The 18,269-nt window shown below is 38.0% G+C and overlaps 1 protein-coding gene across 1 annotated transcript in view; it reads right to left on the bottom strand.

The window, feature by feature from the left end:
* Positions 1 to 14,181, bottom strand: part of TRAPPC3L (trafficking protein particle complex subunit 3L) — a 38,732-nt gene extending 24,551 nt beyond the window's left edge. Inside the window, exons 1-3 of the mRNA XM_068985440.1 lie at positions 14,140 to 14,181; positions 9,779 to 9,876; positions 6,767 to 6,866 (exon numbers count right to left, since the gene is read on the bottom strand). Coding sequence (XP_068841541.1) covers positions 6,767 to 6,866; positions 9,779 to 9,876; positions 14,140 to 14,181 — 240 coding nt within the window. The remainder of the gene's footprint in view (positions 1 to 6,766; positions 6,867 to 9,778; positions 9,877 to 14,139) is intronic.
* Positions 14,182 to 18,269: the final 4,088 nt, after the last annotated feature.

The raw sequence follows: 18,269 nt of genomic DNA, 5'->3' as shown, positions 1-18,269 counted from the left end.
AATAAAATTGTTATCATAAATGTGTTTGGAAACCATGAAATACATTTTTGTGTAATAAGGAGCTCTCTTTTAGACCTTAGACCAGAGAGAAGTACAATTTTATTTTTTGACTTGCTCTTATAATAAACACAGGGATGTATGCTGTTAAGTTTAAACTCTCCATTACTACAACTAAAATCATCTAGGGTAACTCTACTGAAAATTCTGCATTTTCATTTTTCTCAGAATGGTGGTCATAATAGGAGAAAAATCTTCAAAGGTATGTTTTATATTTTTATTGGAGTATAGTTGGTTTACATGTATTAGTTTCTGATGTGCAGCAAAGTGATTCGGTTATACATATATGTGTGTGTGTGTATATATATATATATGTATATTCTATTCAAAGGTCTATTTTAAAGAAAAATTAATTTTTGGAAAAAGCACTGGAACAAAGTCAGAAGAATTAAATTCTAAGCTGGCTTTTTTTCTCTGAAAGCTATACATCTTAAAAATTGAAGTATAGTTGATTTGCACATTTATATTTGTTTCAGGTGTATAATATGATTTGTATTTTAATAGATTATGCACCATATTATTAAAAATATTTTCTGTATTTCTTGTGCTGTACATTACATCCATGTGACTTATTGATTTTATGACCGATAGTTTGTACCTCTAATCCCCTTCAACCGTTTCCTCCCTCCTCTCATATCTCCCTGCTCTGGCAAACACTAGTTTGTTCACTGTATCTGTAAGTCTGTTTCTTTTTTGTTATGTTTGTTCATTTATTTTGCTTTTTAGATTCCACATATAAGCAAAGTCATACACCATTTGTCTTTCTCTGTCTGACATCTCACTTAGCATAATACACTCTGGGTCCATCCATGTTGTTGCAAATTGCAAGATTTTATTCTTTTTTATGGCTGAGTAATAGTCCATTATACACACACATGTGTGTGTGTATGTTTCACATCTTCTTTATCCGTTCATCTATTTAGGGGCACTTAGTCGGACACGACTGGGGTGACTTAGCAGCAGCAGCAGCAGGTTGCTTCCATTAGAGAAGGCAATGGCACCCCACTCCAGTACTCTTGCCTGGAAAATCCCGTGGATGCAGGAGCCTGGTGGGCTACAGTCCATGGAGTCACTAAGAGTCGGACACGACTGAGAGACTTCACTTTCACTTTTCACTTTCATGCATTGGAGAAGGAAATGGCAACCCACTCTGGTGTTCTTGCCTGGAGAATCCCAGGGACGGGGGAGCCTGGTGGGCTGCTGTCTATGCGGTCACACAGAGTTGGACATGACTAAAGCGACTTAGCAGCAGCAGCAGCAGGTTGCTTCCATATCTTGGCTACTGTAAACAATGCTGCAATGAACATAAAAGTGCATATATCTTTTCTAATTAGTGTCTTTATTTTCTTCAGGTAAATACTCGAGTGAAATTGTTAAATCTTATGTTAGTTCTATTTTAATTTTTTCAGGAATCTCCATACACTATGAAAATAGTGACTGCATCAATTTAGATTCACATCAACAGTTAAACTGGCTTTTCTTCTTTATGTGTTTGTGGTGACATCATCTAAGTCTTAATTACATCGTCAGTAAAATGAGGCTAATGACAGATGCTTTTTTACTTCACACGGTTCTTGTAATAGAAAAATAGATAATAGGTGGAAATTACTTTGAGCTTTTCTGAAGAAAAGCTCTGTATTACTCACGTTTTAAAATATTGTATGCTGTTACATATCACATGTTATAATGCTGCTAATTATTATATACTGTCTTACTTAAAATTTGTAGTTGTATTTTGAAGCAATAATCACAAAAAGTACACCTGTATATGACAAAATAACATTAGAAATTCATACAGGTTTAATGTTTCAGGAAATTGAGTTCATAATTAGCCTATGTCCTTTTTTCTATAAAATGTAAGGCTGACTAAAGATTCTTTGGATTAATGATTTGTTGTCTGGCACGAGATTTCTTCTCACACTACTAGACGGCGCAATTTAAGGGTTCAGTTCAGTTCAGTCGCTTAGCCGTGTCCGATTCTGCGACCCCGTGGACTGCAGCATGCCAGGCCTCCTTGTTCATCACCAACTCCCGGAGTATACTCAAACTGATGTCCATTGAGTCAATGATGCCATCCAACCATCTAATCCTCTGTCGTCCCCTTCTCCCACCTTCAGTCTTTCCCAGCATCAGGGTCTTTTCAGATGAGTCAGTTCTTTACATCAGGCGGCCAAAGTATTGGAGTTTCAGCTTCAGCATCCTTCCAGTGAATATTCAGGACTGATTTCTTTTAGGATGGACTGGTTGGGTCTCTTCACAGTCCAAGGGACTCTCAAGAGTCTTCTCCAACACCACAGTTCAAAAGGATCAATTCTTTGGTGCTCAGCTTTCTTTATAGTCCAACTCTCACATTTATACATGACCACCGGAAAAACCATAACTTTGACTAGACGGACCTTTGTTGGCAAGGTAATGTCTCTGCTTTTTAATAAGCTAAGTTGGTAAAGACTTTCAAAAGAATTTGTCAGAAGCCTAGTGACAGAGTGACAATCTGTTGTGTGGAAAAGATGAAATGAAGAAAGCTAGAGAGGGGAAAATGTTATTAATATCCAAAGTTAAATAGTTGTCCCCCCTCAGAGGCAGAGGCATAAGATCAGGAGACCTGTTCCTACGTGCAGTCTTTCACTAACCAGCTCTTTGGAGAATCACTTCACTTGTATGGGCATAGATTTCTTCATCTAGTCAATTTCCTTCAAATGCATCCTCTTTCTCTCTTTCCTTGTTTGGAGCCAGGACAACAATCATGAGTTCTGCGGAAGCCATGACATGTTGGTATACAGTAGGTACTTGGAAATAATGATGGCAGTGTTCTGTACAAGTGCATGGTCTGAGAGGGCAGCCAAATGGAAGTCACACCATTAGGTTCTGTTCCCGATCGGGCTGTGCCCCACGGCAGCATGTGACTAGGTGAACTCCCTCTGACCTTGCCCCACTTCTCTATAACACCAGCTCTGGAACATTTTACACTTGCCTCCTCCAGGAGAGTTTACAAGGGCTAATGAGATAATGCTACCGAAAGCCAAACCTTTTAACAAAAGCTACTAATTACCAGCAAAGCATCAGTGGCTGAGTATAAAGTCTGACCCATCAGCTGAGTTAAAATGCTCTTGAACTGGGTGACCTCATCCCCACATGTAAAGGAACACTTTGCTGGGGAGGTGGAAATGATCAAGGGGGAGGAAATCAGGTCTTTGAAGGAAAGTGCAAAGGCACTTGCACAGACAGCCCCTCTGCACAAGAGAAGGGTAAGGGTGACAGAACACTTTCTTCATTAATAAGGAATCTTGTATGGGAGTGAAAGTGGATTTTTTTCCCAATCACTGAGGATAGGAGAGGCGGACAAGAATTTACATGACATTGGAAAGACCAAAAAGACGTAAAATGTTTAGAGAAGAGATATTAGAGAGTGGATGTTGCACATGTTCTTAGTTTTATATCAAACAGACCTGTTTCTTTTAAGTCTTTTTTTACAACAAGCCTCTAGAACTTACTTTTTTTTTTGGGAGCGGGGGGTGCTGCATGGCATAGCACATGAGATCTTAGTTGCCCAACCAGGGATCAAACTTGCACACCCTACTTTGGAAGCATGGAGTCTTAACCACTGGACCATCCGAAAAGTCTCAGAGAGCTCATTCATCTTGCTTGACTGAAACTTTAGGCCTGTTGATTAGTAATTCCTTATTTCTCTCTTCCCTCAGCTGCTGGCAACCATCATTCTACTCTTTGATTCTGTGAATTTGACTATTTTAGAGACTTCATATAAGTGGAGTCATACCAGATTTGTCATTCTGCAACTGATTGCAACCATGTTGTTGCACACTGCAGAATGTCCTTCTTTTTAAAGACTGCATAGTATGCTATTGTAGTATTGATCACCTTGTCTGTTCATCAGTCAATCAACTTTCAGGTTGTTTCCTAGAGTACAGGAGTGCCAGTATCTTTTCAAGACTCTGATTTCAATTCTTTCTGGTAAATATCCAGAAGAGACATGGTAGGTCATAAGGTAATTGTATTTTTGAATGTTTTGAGGAACTTCCTTACTATTTTCCATAGTGGCTGTATTTTGTATTCCCACTGATAGTATGCAAGGGTTCCAATTTCTGAGCATCTTCAGCAACATTAAAAAAAAAAACCAGCCATTCTGGCAGTTGTGAGGTTATATCTTATTGTGGTTTTGGTTTGCATTTCCCTGACAATTAGTGACTGTTTTCATATACCTCTTGGCCATTTGTATACTTCCTTTGGAGAAATGTCTACTTAGGTCCTTAGCCTATTTCTTAATTAGGTTATTAGTTTGGCTTATTTTTTAAAATTAGAGTTATAGAAATTTCTAATGTATTTTGGAGATTAATTCCTTAACGGATAGGTGGTTTCAAATATTTGCTCTAATTCCACAGGTTATCTTTTCACTCTGTTGATTGCTTACTGTGCAGAACCTGTTTAGTTTGGTGTAATCTCACCTGCTTATTTTGCTTTCGTTGCCTGTGCTGTTGATGTCGTATCTGTGAAATCACTGTCAAGACCAATGTCATGAGACTTTCCCCTATAGTCTGTTTCAGGAGTTTTAGAGTTTTGGATTTTACGTTTTTTTAAATCCATTTTGAGTTGGTTTTGTGTATGGTATAAGATGAGGGTCCAGGTTCATTGTTCTGTGCTTTCTCAGCATTATTTGTTGAAGAGGCTGTGCTTTTTCCATTGCCTTACTCAATAGTGAAAACCAAGGGCTTGTCTTCTAAGATCAGGAACCAGGTAGGGCTGCCTGCTCTTACTACTTCCACTCAGCATAGTACTACTGGAAATCACAGTAAGAACAATTAGGCAAGAAAAAGAAAGAAAACACACCCCAACTGGATAAGAAGTAAAACTCTCTTTTTGCAGATGATATCATCTTATACATAAAAATCCTAATGACTATACAAAAAACTGTTAGAACTAATACATAATTTCAGTAAGCTGCAGAATACAAAACCAACATACAAAAATCAGTACTGTTTCTATACACTGACAATGAACTATCACCCGTCAAAAATAAAAAAGAAAAAGTCCATCTATAGTAGCATCGAAAAAGGATGAAATTCCCAGGAATAAACCTAACTAAGGAGATGAGAGACTTGTATATTGAAGACTGCAAAACATTAATAAAAAAAATTAAATAAGACACAAAAAATAGAATTACATTTTATATTCATGGATTAGAAGACTTGCTATTGTCCATACTACCAAGCGATCTAATGATGCAATGCAATCCTTATCAAAATCCAAATGGCATTTTTTTTTACAGAAATAGAATACAACCATGCACATTTATACATTTCAAGTATTTACTTTCCATTAAAACAGCTAGTATTCTTGCAGCATTTCCCATAGCAGTGATTTAGTGAAAAATTATTTCATTTTTCAAATTACTGCTTCAGTATCTTAGTTACCATCTGCAAATATGGAAAGAGAATGCTTTTAACCTGTTTAGTGGTATAATAAACTGACTATGCTAGGCCTGAAAGACCTGGATTTTAATTTCAACTACGTGATTCACGAGCCACAAAATAATGAGAGTAATAATAATAATATGTGAGAACATCTTTCATTTGGTTGTGGTTTTTGGTGTATAATTTTTTTTTTCGCATATACTATATTCAGTTTTTATCACATTCTTTCTGGAGCTCAGATTTCTTAACTGGAAAATGAGGACAATAACTCCTACCCTGTCTACCTCACAGAGATACTTCAAGAATGAAAGACAAAAAATATGCAAAATTGCTCTTAGAATCACAAAGCACTATGTCAAACCATTATCACCACTTAGATGAAGAGTCAGTATAACAGTGTATAACTATGTTAAGAATGAGAAGAAAGGAAAATGATACTGACTTAACTGGTCAGTTGCGTGAACTGGAGGCAGCTTACTGACTCCATCAATATCTCATATCCATGCCTATTCTCTAGGGCTCCCACAAACAGACAGCACCAGGTTAATAACCATAAGACCTGCAGATTAAATGAATTCTGGCTAAGGATTCATTTCCTAACCTTATACCCAAGAAATCTGAGCTTGTGCTGGATGATTCAAAGTTATTTCTTATATATAAGGGCTATGAAAGTTCTTAGAGCACATGCATTTACAGGAAGCTTATTTTTTCCTTTGGGGAAAACATTGTTCTGGGAACAAAATTACTACACCAATATTCTCTGAGCTAACGAAAGGTTACCTCCTTCCATGTGCTGAAAATGATTATGCAAAGAAATTAGTTTGGGGCATATGTGTTACGTGCACTTTAAGTTGCTTCAGTCGTGTCCGACTCTTTGTGATCCTATGTATCATAGCCCACCAGGCTCCTCTGTCCATGGAATTCTCCAGGCAAGAATACTGGAGTGGGTTGCTATCCCCTTCTCCATACCCTTATACGTGTTATAAGGCTGCCTTTTATACTGCCTTTCTGTTTACCTTCTCAAAACATTTTTCCCAGTGTGGGGTGTACACGCCCCACATGTGGTCAGAAAAATCAATAGATGTTTAAAAGCCTGGAAGCATTTATCTCTGTTCACAGTAGCTTTATCTCTGTGCAGAAATAAAATGTGTTTTGATCAGAATTCCTTCTCTTAGCACCCAGTAACAAATACAGTTGAAACCCATTCAATTGGAGAAGAAAACCACCAAACAGGACCAATCAAAAATTTTCAAAACATACTGCCAAAGCTAAAATGCACTTACCTGAGCAATTATGTCTGCAATTTCTGAATAACTGTGGCATCTTCCCACACAAGATCGAGCCAAAAAGTCCTCTACCAGCCGTGTTCCAATACCATATCCCCTGTGAAGGAAGGGAAAGAGTGTGCTCTGAAAATAATATTTGAGACATTAGTGAAGTCCCTCCATCTTTCAGCATGGATTCATCTGTTAGGACGTTTGTAAATAAATAATAAAGTAAACCAAACTTGACAAGTCAAATGGCAATTTGGCAGGGGGTTCCTTTTTGACATGGCCCATAGAGTACAACTCATCCAGGAAATTTTAACTAGTCTCCTTTAAGCAAAAAAGTCTGAGGAGTGAAGGCTGACCCAAACTTGACAGTGTAAATTAAAATTAAAAGAGGTTGGTGTTTGCAGCCTAATGTGTCTCATTGGTAGCTAGCTTTCTCATCACTGGCCGTTATCAGAAACAGAATGAGGCTCTAGCTGACTTGTCTGCTACAGGTGTGGTACCTAGATGCTCATCTTTTCTTAGCATAGTTTCCATGGTAGGAGAGCAGGTATGTCTGGGATTGGTTCTGGAAGGAGTGGAAGAAGGGAATGGAGAAATAATTTTTTGGTGTGCCATTTAGTTTTCAGCTACACTGAAGTTGGAACACTGAAGTTTAGTGAACAGAATAAAAAAAGCAAAGTTCCATTTTTTTTAAATTGTAGGCAAATTAAATGTATGGGACTTGGGAGAAGGTATTTGTGTTATGTGTTCACTCTATCTCACAGCAGATGGTTTGAGTGGTACCTAAAGCACAATTCGGCAAGCATTTTATTGAGATGTGATAATATATCCAAGCAGACAGATTCAACAAGATAGACCTAAAACTTTCAATCTACTTGAGAAATTATGAACTTAACAGTGGAAATAAAAGAAAGAAGACTGTTTTTGCTTACTAACTGGCACAAAATTGGTCTTTTAATGTCACAGCCGCATGTCCATGGACTAGTGAAACAATTTGAACAGGGCAACAGAAGGCTCAACAAGTCAAAAGACATCACAGTCTGTACAGGGCTATATTTGTTCCATAGGGTTTGAAAAGGGTGGGAGTGGATATTCAGTGACCAGTCAACTGGGAGAGGGAGGTGGATTTGATGTCAAAGTGATTTACTAAATCTATGAGGTTATCTGTTTATATTTCTGAGTAGATAGAAATATTCAATTTAGCTTACTTGCCTTGTAAGAAAAATGCTTTGTGATTCTAGCCAGGAAGTTCACATTAAAAAGACTTTTAAAAAACAGAAACAATAGAAATACCTGTACCAGGATTTTAGGAAAAAATGTTTCCAGTGTTTTCCGTATTATGCGTATCTGCAGGCTCAGCTACTAGGACACGTAATAGAAAGGCAGAATGTTGTAGTCAGTGCATCTTGCTTTGGTCAAAGGATGTATTTCTCCAAAGCAGGTATTTTATACATCAAGTTAAAAATGTAAGATGCTTTCAGCAGAAGCTATTAAAGAAATCCAAATGAGAATTATTGTTTTTCTTATGGCAAGGCCTTCTTACAGCCTCTCAAAATGCATTCTTTAACTAATATTTCATTCGTGTTTATTAAAATATGCACCCAAGTGGCTACCTATAGGTATTTTTGGGGGGTCAAATAAATGAGTGTCTTCATTTTATGCTGCTGTTCTACAAAACAATGGAAATTTAACAAGTTAAATAATCTGACTTCTGAAAATATTTTATCATGTGTTTAAGAGTAAAATATAAAATAGCTTAAAAAGCTACCACTGTTATAGACAATTTAGCTGAGGAAGTGCTCCTGACTAATTAAGAAGAAATTTTTAAAAAGAATATGTGGACCAAAAGGAACAGAACTTAGAACAATGAAAAAGAACTTTCTGATAGAAAAAGGATAAGCGTATAGAAAGGGAGGAAAGCAAGAGCTCACAAACAAATCTTTCAAGCTTTTCTGAATGTTGTCTTTTTCCTGTATTTCAATCAAAAATATAATGAGCATTTTAAAACAGGTCCAAAATGCTCATCACACTAAATTTCCTCTTCAAACTTTCTAATGAAACCTTCTAACTAGTACAAATTTTCCAGTCATTGCTCTGTTAGGAACCTTTTAAGGATCCATAATAAAGAGATTCAAGTATGTTTATAGATGTTTTATTATTAAGCAGTAATATAATACTCATATAATTGTTCTGAAAATTAAAGGCTGAATTAGTGTAAGAAAAATGTCTATTAATAAAGGAGAATGGACTTTTATTTTAAAAGGAAGGAATGAGTTCTTTATTTAATATGTTTTTAAGTAAAGCAGAGTAATGTTAAACGTGTTTCGATAATAAAAACACTACGTAAGAAACAGTAAACCTCCCTTCTGTCCATAATCTCCTGCCCTCCCCTCCGGTTTTCTCAGGCAACTACTATTAGCAGTTTTTTCACAGATCCTTCCATAGATAGTCTATGCTTACATAAACACATATTTACACCGGAAGAAATTATGCTAGAACAGAAGACTTGAAAAGAAATGTGATGACCCACGATATTCTTTAAAGAGCAATTTCAGTTTTACCACGTCTTTTGCTTACAGATCACTAGCAAATGATATCTAATGAAAAAGAAAATGTTGCATGATTGATATTCATGGAATAAAAGCCCCTTCTTATTGTTTTAGGCTTTAAAGTGAAGTCACTCAGTCATGCCTGACTCTGCGACCCCATGGACTGTAGCCTACCAGGCTCCTCCCTCCATGGGAGTCTCCTGGCAAGAGTACTGGAGTGGGTTGCCATTTCCTTCTCCAGGGGATCTTCCCGACCCAGGGATCGAACCCAGGTCTCCCGCATTGCAGGCAGACACTTTAACCTCTGAGCCACCAGGCTTTAGGCTTTATGGCAACACAAGTGGCAGTTATTAGAAATCATGTTCCTCTCTAGGTGGGATTTGTTGACATGGAAGAGCAGCTGAAATGGAGCAAGACAAGTCAAAAGAGGAAGACCAACTACATTCCACAAGAATAAAAGACTTCTACTCACATTGTATCTAAATATTTATTCACATCTTCATCTTTTTCATAATCCTTACAGAGTTGGGCAACCAGAGCTCCATAGGTGAGGACAAAGAGATCTTTATTCTGGGGAAAAAGAGATAGTTTTATGTTATTGGCAAAGTTATGGGAAATATACCACTGGTCCTTTATGAAAAATTCTCTAGCCAGAAGCAGCCTTTGAGATCATCTGTTCCTTTCTTCCATCCCCTTCCCCACTAAGTGTATGTGCTCAGTTGTGTCTGACAGCTGCAATAATTTTCACTTTTGAGAACAAATTGTGCCTGTATTTGAATACATTGCTGGGGGGAAAAGAGCTCTGAAATAAATTTCTTACCATGAGAACATCTTTCTATGCATTTGCTTGTACAACTTACAATACGTTTTCATGGAGGAAGTTTTTTAAAATACTAATGGCTAATATAAATTCTTATTGTTTTAGAATGGCCTTTGGTATATTTTGACCATGTTTTCACTTGGAAGGAAAAATTGGGTGAGATATCTCATGAGTCTGCACAATCCCTAATAGGTTTCAGATCTGCTAAGGAGACCATCAGGCTGAACACAACTATAGCAACAAATTTGGAGTTTTTCTTTATACTTAGAGAAAAAAGGAGAATTTGCACTTTTCTTATAGATCTCTAAAATATGTAATATTTTTCAGAATAAATTAAAAATGAAAAGTAAAACAGAATAAATTGGGTTTAGTTTACCAAAGATATGTTGAAAATATGGAAAAAAGAAAACACAAAGTTCAATCAATCCTTTTTAAAAAGTCTCTTTGGTTCACTGCAGAACTGTTTACAACAGGTAGGACATAGAAGCAACCTAGATATCCATCAACAGATGAATGGATAAAGAAGATGTGGTATGGATATACAATGGAATATTATTCAGCTATAAAAAGGAATGAATCTGAGTCAGTTGTAGTGAGGTGGATGAACCTAGAGCTTGTTATACAGGGTGAAGTAAGTCAAAAAGAGAAAAAAATATTGTATATTAACACATATATATGGAATCTAGAAAAATTGTACTGATGAAGCTACTTGCATGGAAGGATTGGAGACACAGACATAGAGAACAGATTTGTGAAGACAGTGGAGGAAGGAGAGAGTGGGACAAATTAAGAAAGTCAAGAATACTTAAGTGGGTTGCCATGCCTCCTCCAGGGGACCTTCTCAACCCATGAATTGAACCTGAGTCTCCTGCATTGCAGGCGGATTCTTTACCAGCTGATCTACCACGGAAGCCCCATATATACACTGCTGCTAAGTCACTTCAGTCGTGTCCGACTCTGTGTGACCCCATAGATGGCCGCCCACCAGGCCCCCCCGTCCCTGGGATTCTCCAGGCAAGAACACTGGAGTGGGTTCTCATTTCCTTCTCCAATGCATGAAAGTGAAAAGTGAAAGTGAAGTCGCTCAGTCGTGTCCGACCCTCAGTGACCCCATGGACTGCAGCTTTCCAGGCTCCTCCATCCAGGGGGTTTCCAGGCAAGAGTACTGGAGTGGGGTGCCATTGCCTTCTCTGCATATATACACTATCATGTGTTAAAAAGATAGCTAGTGGGAAGCTGCTGTATAACACAGGGGCCCCAGCTTGGCTCTCTGTGATGACCTACAGGGGTGGATAAGGGGCTGGGTGGTAGGCTCAAGAGATGGGGGGGATGTATGTATAATTATGACTGACTCACATTGTTGTATGGCAGAAACCAACACAACATTGTAAAGCAATTATCTTCCAATTAAAAAAAAAAGTTTCTTTGTTTTGCATCTGCTATTGAAAACAAAGAAATAGAAGAGGATATCTGGGATAATTTACTACAATTCCCTCAGTCTTTCAGAGCAGGGAATGAGGCCTCAGGAGGAGCGAGTTACTCGCCCAGCTGGCCATGACTGGCAGAGCCCGGGTGAAGTCTAGGATTGCAGGCTCCTCTCCATCATAGCAGTTTCCTTTGAGGTGCACAGAAGAAGGCACTGCCTGGAGCAGAGGTGAGTGGGAGACGAGGTAGGAAGGCGTACCATTGTCAAAAATAATCTCATTTTGTGCATAATCTTATATTTTCATGAAAGATCAAATATGGATTCCAGGTTAGAAGAGGTGGTTTTACCTGCAGGCTCAGGTATCTTGTGTGGCACAACATGGAGGGAAAGATAAGGCCTGATAATATGTATTCAATTATTTTTTCTTAAATAAGAAGTAGAAATGACTCAGAAAACCAATAAAATAGTTTATTCTACCAAGTGGCTTCTTTGAAATGTTATATGATATTGATCCAAATACTTCCAAAATAGACCCAATACCACCAGTGTCCATTCTCTTATGAGAATGGTTTATTATGATAAATATGTTTCTTTAATTGGGTACAATATTTATTATAACTTGATAAATTTTAAATAAAAAGAATCCAAATAGTACGTGGTGCATAGGGACATAACTTCTGTTGAAAAGCTAAATCAAAATGTCATAAACATGTGTAGAATATACATTAAATACATTAACTGACATTAGACACTAATGGACACAATTCAGGCATAGGAAAAAAATGAGTACATTAATATTTCTAGTAGGAAACCAATGATGTAAAGCATGTGATTTAAACAAAAATATTTGTTAAACAAACCACTGAAGGGTCATCATGTATTCAGTTTTAATTCCATTCTTATTTAAACCTTCCAAGAACCTAATTATGATTTTAAATATATCTTAAAGGCAATCTTTTTAGTATTGAGTTTTTGATGACCTAGTCCTATTTAATGTAATATATAATCATCTATTTTGTATATATTTCATTTCCTATTTCATGAAGTATGAAATACAACCAGTTACAAGTGTGAAACACAAAGAACTGGTTGATCTTTTTACTTTTACCGTTAGAGATGGAAGAAAAATTTGACACTTCTGTAGAACTGCCTGTAAATTATACAAAAAATATCTGCCTTACATATAAGGAGCCACAGCAGAAGATAAGTCACTGTTAAAAGCCAATATGGCAGTGTAAGAATAAGAAAAATTGAAGGGGAGAGAGAAATGAATGAATGTGGTTGTTGCTGCCAGCAGTAAAACAAAAGAATTTGAAAAATAGAGAAAATGAGATAAAATTATACTTATCTATGTGCCATAGCTTCAACATTGTGCCCATTTATAATTAAGGTTAAACTGAAAAAAAAAATGACATTTTCTTTTCTTTCCTCTCTCTCTCTCTCTGGTGGGTGGATACTAATTATGTTTTACTTCTAGCTGAGTTTTAAGCTTGGTTCCCATAAAGGCCAGTGTTCTTCATTGTGTTTCATGGCCAAAGACTGTATCTTGAGAAACATGTCCAAAGGGTCTCAGATTGATCACAAGAGAGATCAATATAAATCTATCATCACAGTTTTAAAAACATAAAAATCAATCTTTTTTTACATAAAAAATAGAACACCATTAATTATTTCAGGAGGTTTTAGATATATCAAGATAAAAATGTGTTTTAACTGATATATAAATTAAGTGATTTAGGTACAATATGAAGCACATACAATATTTTTCAGTATTTGAGGAGTCCCATAAAAAAAATGAAGATTCCAGACTGGCATCTGCAGCCATTTCCAACTGGGGTGTGCATGGGTTAGTTATACAATCCAAAGTATTCATGCCCAGAGTTACTTTTATGCAATGCCCTTGAGTCTGCAGAAATAATTAACACAGTTTTAAACTTAATGATGAATTTTCACATCTGTAACTTCTGAATGCCTCTAAACCATAATAAAAGAGAGTTAAAGAAAAACACTTATCCAAATCTAATCCTCAAATAGTTTTAAAAATAACTCTGAACTTGGAATATACAGGAAAGATAAGAGCCTACACCAAGTCACAATAATAATCATATTTAAGACTAGAAAATATATTTTAAAGGCAATCTTTTCAGTATTGAGTTTTTGATGACCTAGTCCTACTTAATGTAATATATAATCATCTATTTTGTATATATTTCATTTCCTATTTCATGAAGTATGAAATACAATCAGTTACAAGTATGAAATACAAAGAACTGCTTAATCTTTTTACTTTTACTGTTAGAGATAGAAGAAAAATTTGACACTTCTGTAGATATAATTCGTCAGAAAAGAAGACTTTAAAATATGTATAAAGAATTGCTTATTCTCTCACAGTATGTAAAAGATCATTGTAACTATTCCCAGAAGGGTCATTCATGTTTCTCCCCACAAAACACCCCCTTTGCTGCACTGAAAAAGTCTACTTAATAGCATCACCTTTCAAAATAATTCAGAAATCACTTGGGAAAACACTTTCTCTAAAGCAGAAAAAAAAAATCTCTTTGAGAATATATTTATAAAGAGATCTTACTATTTTATGGTATTCTGGTCTTCTGTGTGCAGGACGAGACATTGTGCCTGGCGGGTGAAGAAAGTCCACCGATCTTTGTCCTTTCGCGTTGCTTTTGTAAGTTCCTCCTTGCTCTGAGACTCGGGTGCTGCTTCTGCACTCGACTGCTTTTGCCCTCGGCTGAACTGGAGAGGAAAACAATCATAGATAGGACTGTCTTCTAGCCCAGTACAGAGCCTGCAATCAAATACTGCTTCACTTGTGGGGACAAGTTGTAAACTAAAGACATAAAAGCTGAGAGTGAAGAGTCAGACCAGAAGCACCAGCTACTGAGAATTCTTTGGCCCAAGGGAGTATAAGAGTGGTGTTTTGTTCTCATGCCAAAGCATTGTTTTAAAATCACAAACATAAATCTTCACAATACAAGATAGAGCTAAATGTTAGCATTATTTAGTCTTTGTATTGATTGTTGTGTGAATTCGAGAAAGGATCAGCAATTTATAGACACTAAATCCTGGATTCAAACCTAATTGACAACTCTAACGGGTTTCACTTTATCCCCCAAATAATAAGTATGAAAGATCCCCACTTAGTGTGATTACAAATCCAAATTTGGTAACTTTTTCTTTTTCATAAGCAGCCATTTAACGTGTGATATAATTTGGGTGATAATATTTTCTTACAAAACTGTTGCCCAAAATGCATGTTCTACAGTTTAATAATGTATAATGATTCTGGCAGAGAAAGCAAGCCCTTAGCTTTCTTTTGAAAGTACCTAATATATTAGCTATTGAAGGCTGTTTTATTTATGCAGAAGTAGAGATACCTCAAGTTAAAAACAAGAAACCTTCTCATCTTAACAACTGCAGGGTTCAGAGGATCGAAACTATTCCAGAAATAGAAGCATAAAATTCAGTTTGAGAAAGTAGTTTCCTATTTCTTACAGCCTGAGTTGATTAGCTTTATGTGTTCTGGAAAATTCTTGCTGTATAGTGACAGACTGCTGACTACTTTGGAGAACAGTGTAATGTAGTTCAAAGAGCGTAGGCAGCTTTGGAAGGCTCAGGCTTAGCTGGGTTTCTACCATTTACTGGTTGTGTCACCATGGGCAAGGCATTTTATTGCTATTTGGATCTGTTTTCACATCTGGAAAATGGCAATAACAGGCCCACCTCACAGAAGAATTGTATCAAAGAGATGATGTGTGCTGTAAACCGACTCTTGGCGACCCCATGGACTGTAGCCTATCAGGCTCCTCTGTCGATGGGATTCTCCAGGCAAGAATACTGGAGTGGATTGCCATTTCCTTCTCCATTATAATGTACTATACAAACATGAATTACTGTAGATGATTTTTGTAGGTGATATATCAAATGGAATGCTGCAATATTTAAGGTATTTCTATTAGTGCTTTTGTTCCAGGATACCATTATCAGGAAGAGCAGTTTTGCTAGGTTGTGAAGTGTGGGACTTTTCAGTAGCAGATTTTAATAGCACCTTATGTTTATATTAACTGTACAGTTTACAACGTGTTTTCCATTTTCTTTGGTGGTGGTGGTGGTTGTCATTAAGTCGTGTCTGACTCTGATGACCCCATGGACTATAGCCCACCAGACTCCTCTGTCCTTGTGATTTCCCAGGCAAGAATACTGGAGTGGGTTGCCACTTCCTTCTACAGGGCGTCTTCTGACCTAGGAATTGAACTCACATCTCCTGTGTCTCCTGCATTGGCACACTAAACCATTTGGTCTCATTTTAACTTAATTACACCCTTGAAGTATTCAGTACTGTAATCATGACCATTTTAAAGGAGAGAAATGTAAAAGTCAGAGCTTAAGAAATTTGTTGAAGATTAGCTGGAGAGTTAAGAAATTTGTTCAAGATTAGCTGATCCTGAAGCTGAAGCTCCAATATTTTGGCCACCTGATGCTACGAGCTGACTCATTAGAAAAGACCCTGATTCTGGAAAAGATTGAAAGCAGGAGAAGGGGACGACAGAGGATGAGATGGTTGGATGGCATCACCGACTCAATGGACATGAGTTTGAGTGAGCTCCGGGAGCTGGTGATGGACAAGGAAGCCTGGCGTGCTGCAGTCCATACAGTCACAAAGAGTCGGACACGACTGAGTGACCGAACAACAACAACAAGCTGGAAAGTGGATAACAAAGAGGAATTGCACTAAATCCACTGACTCCAAATCAGCAATGTCTTTTTTTATTTTCACTGCTCATATGCTACTTATGTTAGAGCACAATATTTTAGAGGTAGACTCACAAAATCTCAGAAGGTATGCTGACAGTATGTTGCAGGGCCCAATTTGAGGGTAATTCTGGGTTCTAGATGAAAGATCCAGAGAAAAACAGAAAAAGTCTGTGTGCTTGGTGGGAGGTGAATGATGATACAGGCACTGATTTCACTAAACTAATGCTGTGGTGACATCAGGGCCACTGTGAGAATTCAGGACATCCTGGATTCATTAGAAAAAGCCAGGACTTCCCTCGTGATCCAGTGGATAAGAATCCACCTACCGATGAAGGGCACTCAGGTTCAATCCCTGGTCTGGAAAGATTCCATATGCCAAGGAGCAACTAAAGCCCATGTGCTTCAACTCCCCCAACCCCCACCCCCCATCACCCCCACCCCCAGAGGATGCTCCACACAAGAGAAGCCTCCCTAAGGGAACCCACTGAAAAGAAGAGTAGCCCCTGCTTGCAGAAACTGGAGAAAGCCCGTGAGCAGCAATGAAGACCCAGAGCAACTACAGATAAATACATAATTTAAAAAAGAAACCCCCAGCTCTTTCCCAGGTGGTTGGGTCTCCCCCCTCTCCCACCCCTGCAGCCAGGACCACGGGGCTTAAGGTAGGAGCCCCTGCCTGGCGGGCCTGTGCAAAAACACAACTGACACAACCACAGCTCTGGTGCTCAGACCCTGAAATCTACTTGCCTTCAGCAGCTCTTCTTATCCGAGCGAGCGAGCCTTGCATTCCCCAGGCTCTTTCTTTTTATGCAAAACCATCCTTCACTTAAATAGAGAGGAAGGCACAGAGACAATGTTTCAAACAGGTTGCTGTTGTTTAGTGGCTAAGTCAGCTCCGGACTCTTTGACAACCCCACAGGCTGTATGATTCTACTTTTCTGCCTTGGCAGCAAATTAGGAAGACGAATCATTTCAAAAGAATGCCGAAGAGGAAAGTTTCCCTCTTTCATTAAGTATTCTTTCTGTAACTGAGGACTGAATTTGGAGCCTGGGTTGGAAGAATGACACATTCATCAATCTCATCTGCACAGCAGCCAATCAACACAAGTAAGTGGTGAACTGGGCCACTCCCTATACCGGACTTTGAAGAAGTACCCGGGCAGCTGAGTAGAGAACTGGGGAGATGCAAAGAGGAGGACGCCTATTGATTTGTCAGCAGTATATTTACTATGTGAGCTCATCCACAAACTCTCAGACACGGCAAAGCCACTTCAAATACTATAACATCTGGTCCAGGGGCTTGTTATCGTTTTGCAGCTTCTTTTTCTATTTAAGCCTGCTTCTGGTGTTTAAGTGAATTTCTTTTCGTAAAATCAGTGTTAATTTGCTCAGCATCCCTACCCCTCTGAGGACAGCGCTGTCTCTCAGACCTGATTCCCCATACCGGTGTTACCTGTGTGTGCTCAGTGAATGGATCTCCTTGCAGTTCAAGGGACTCTCAAGAGTCTTCTCCAACACCACAGTTCAAAAGCATCAGCCTTCTTCACAGTCCAACTCTCACATCCATACATGACTACTGGAAAAACCATAGACATGACTAGATGGACCTTAGTCGGCAAAGAAATGTCTCTGCTTTTGAATATGCTATCTAGGTTGGTCATAATTTTTCTTCCAAGGAGTAAGTGTCTTTTAATTTCATGGCTGCAGTCACCATCTGCAATGATTTTGGAGCCCCCAAAATATAAAGTCTGACACTGTTTCCACTGTTTCCCCATCTATTTGCCATGAAGTGATGGGACCGGATGCCATGATCTTCGTTTTCTGAATGTTGAGCTTTAAGCCAGCTTTTTCACTCTCCTCTTTCACTTTCATCAAGAAGCTTTTTAGTTCTTCCTCACTTTCGGCCATAAGGGTGGTGTCATCTGCTTATCTGAGGTTATTGATATTTCT

The sequence above is a fragment of the Capricornis sumatraensis genome, chromosome 13 (assembly GCF_032405125.1).
Source record: "Capricornis sumatraensis isolate serow.1 chromosome 13, serow.2, whole genome shotgun sequence".
Lineage (NCBI taxonomy): Eukaryota > Metazoa > Chordata > Mammalia > Artiodactyla > Bovidae > Capricornis > Capricornis sumatraensis.
Note: the sequence above shows the minus strand (reverse complement) of the source record. Positions and strands in the feature narration are given on the sequence as shown.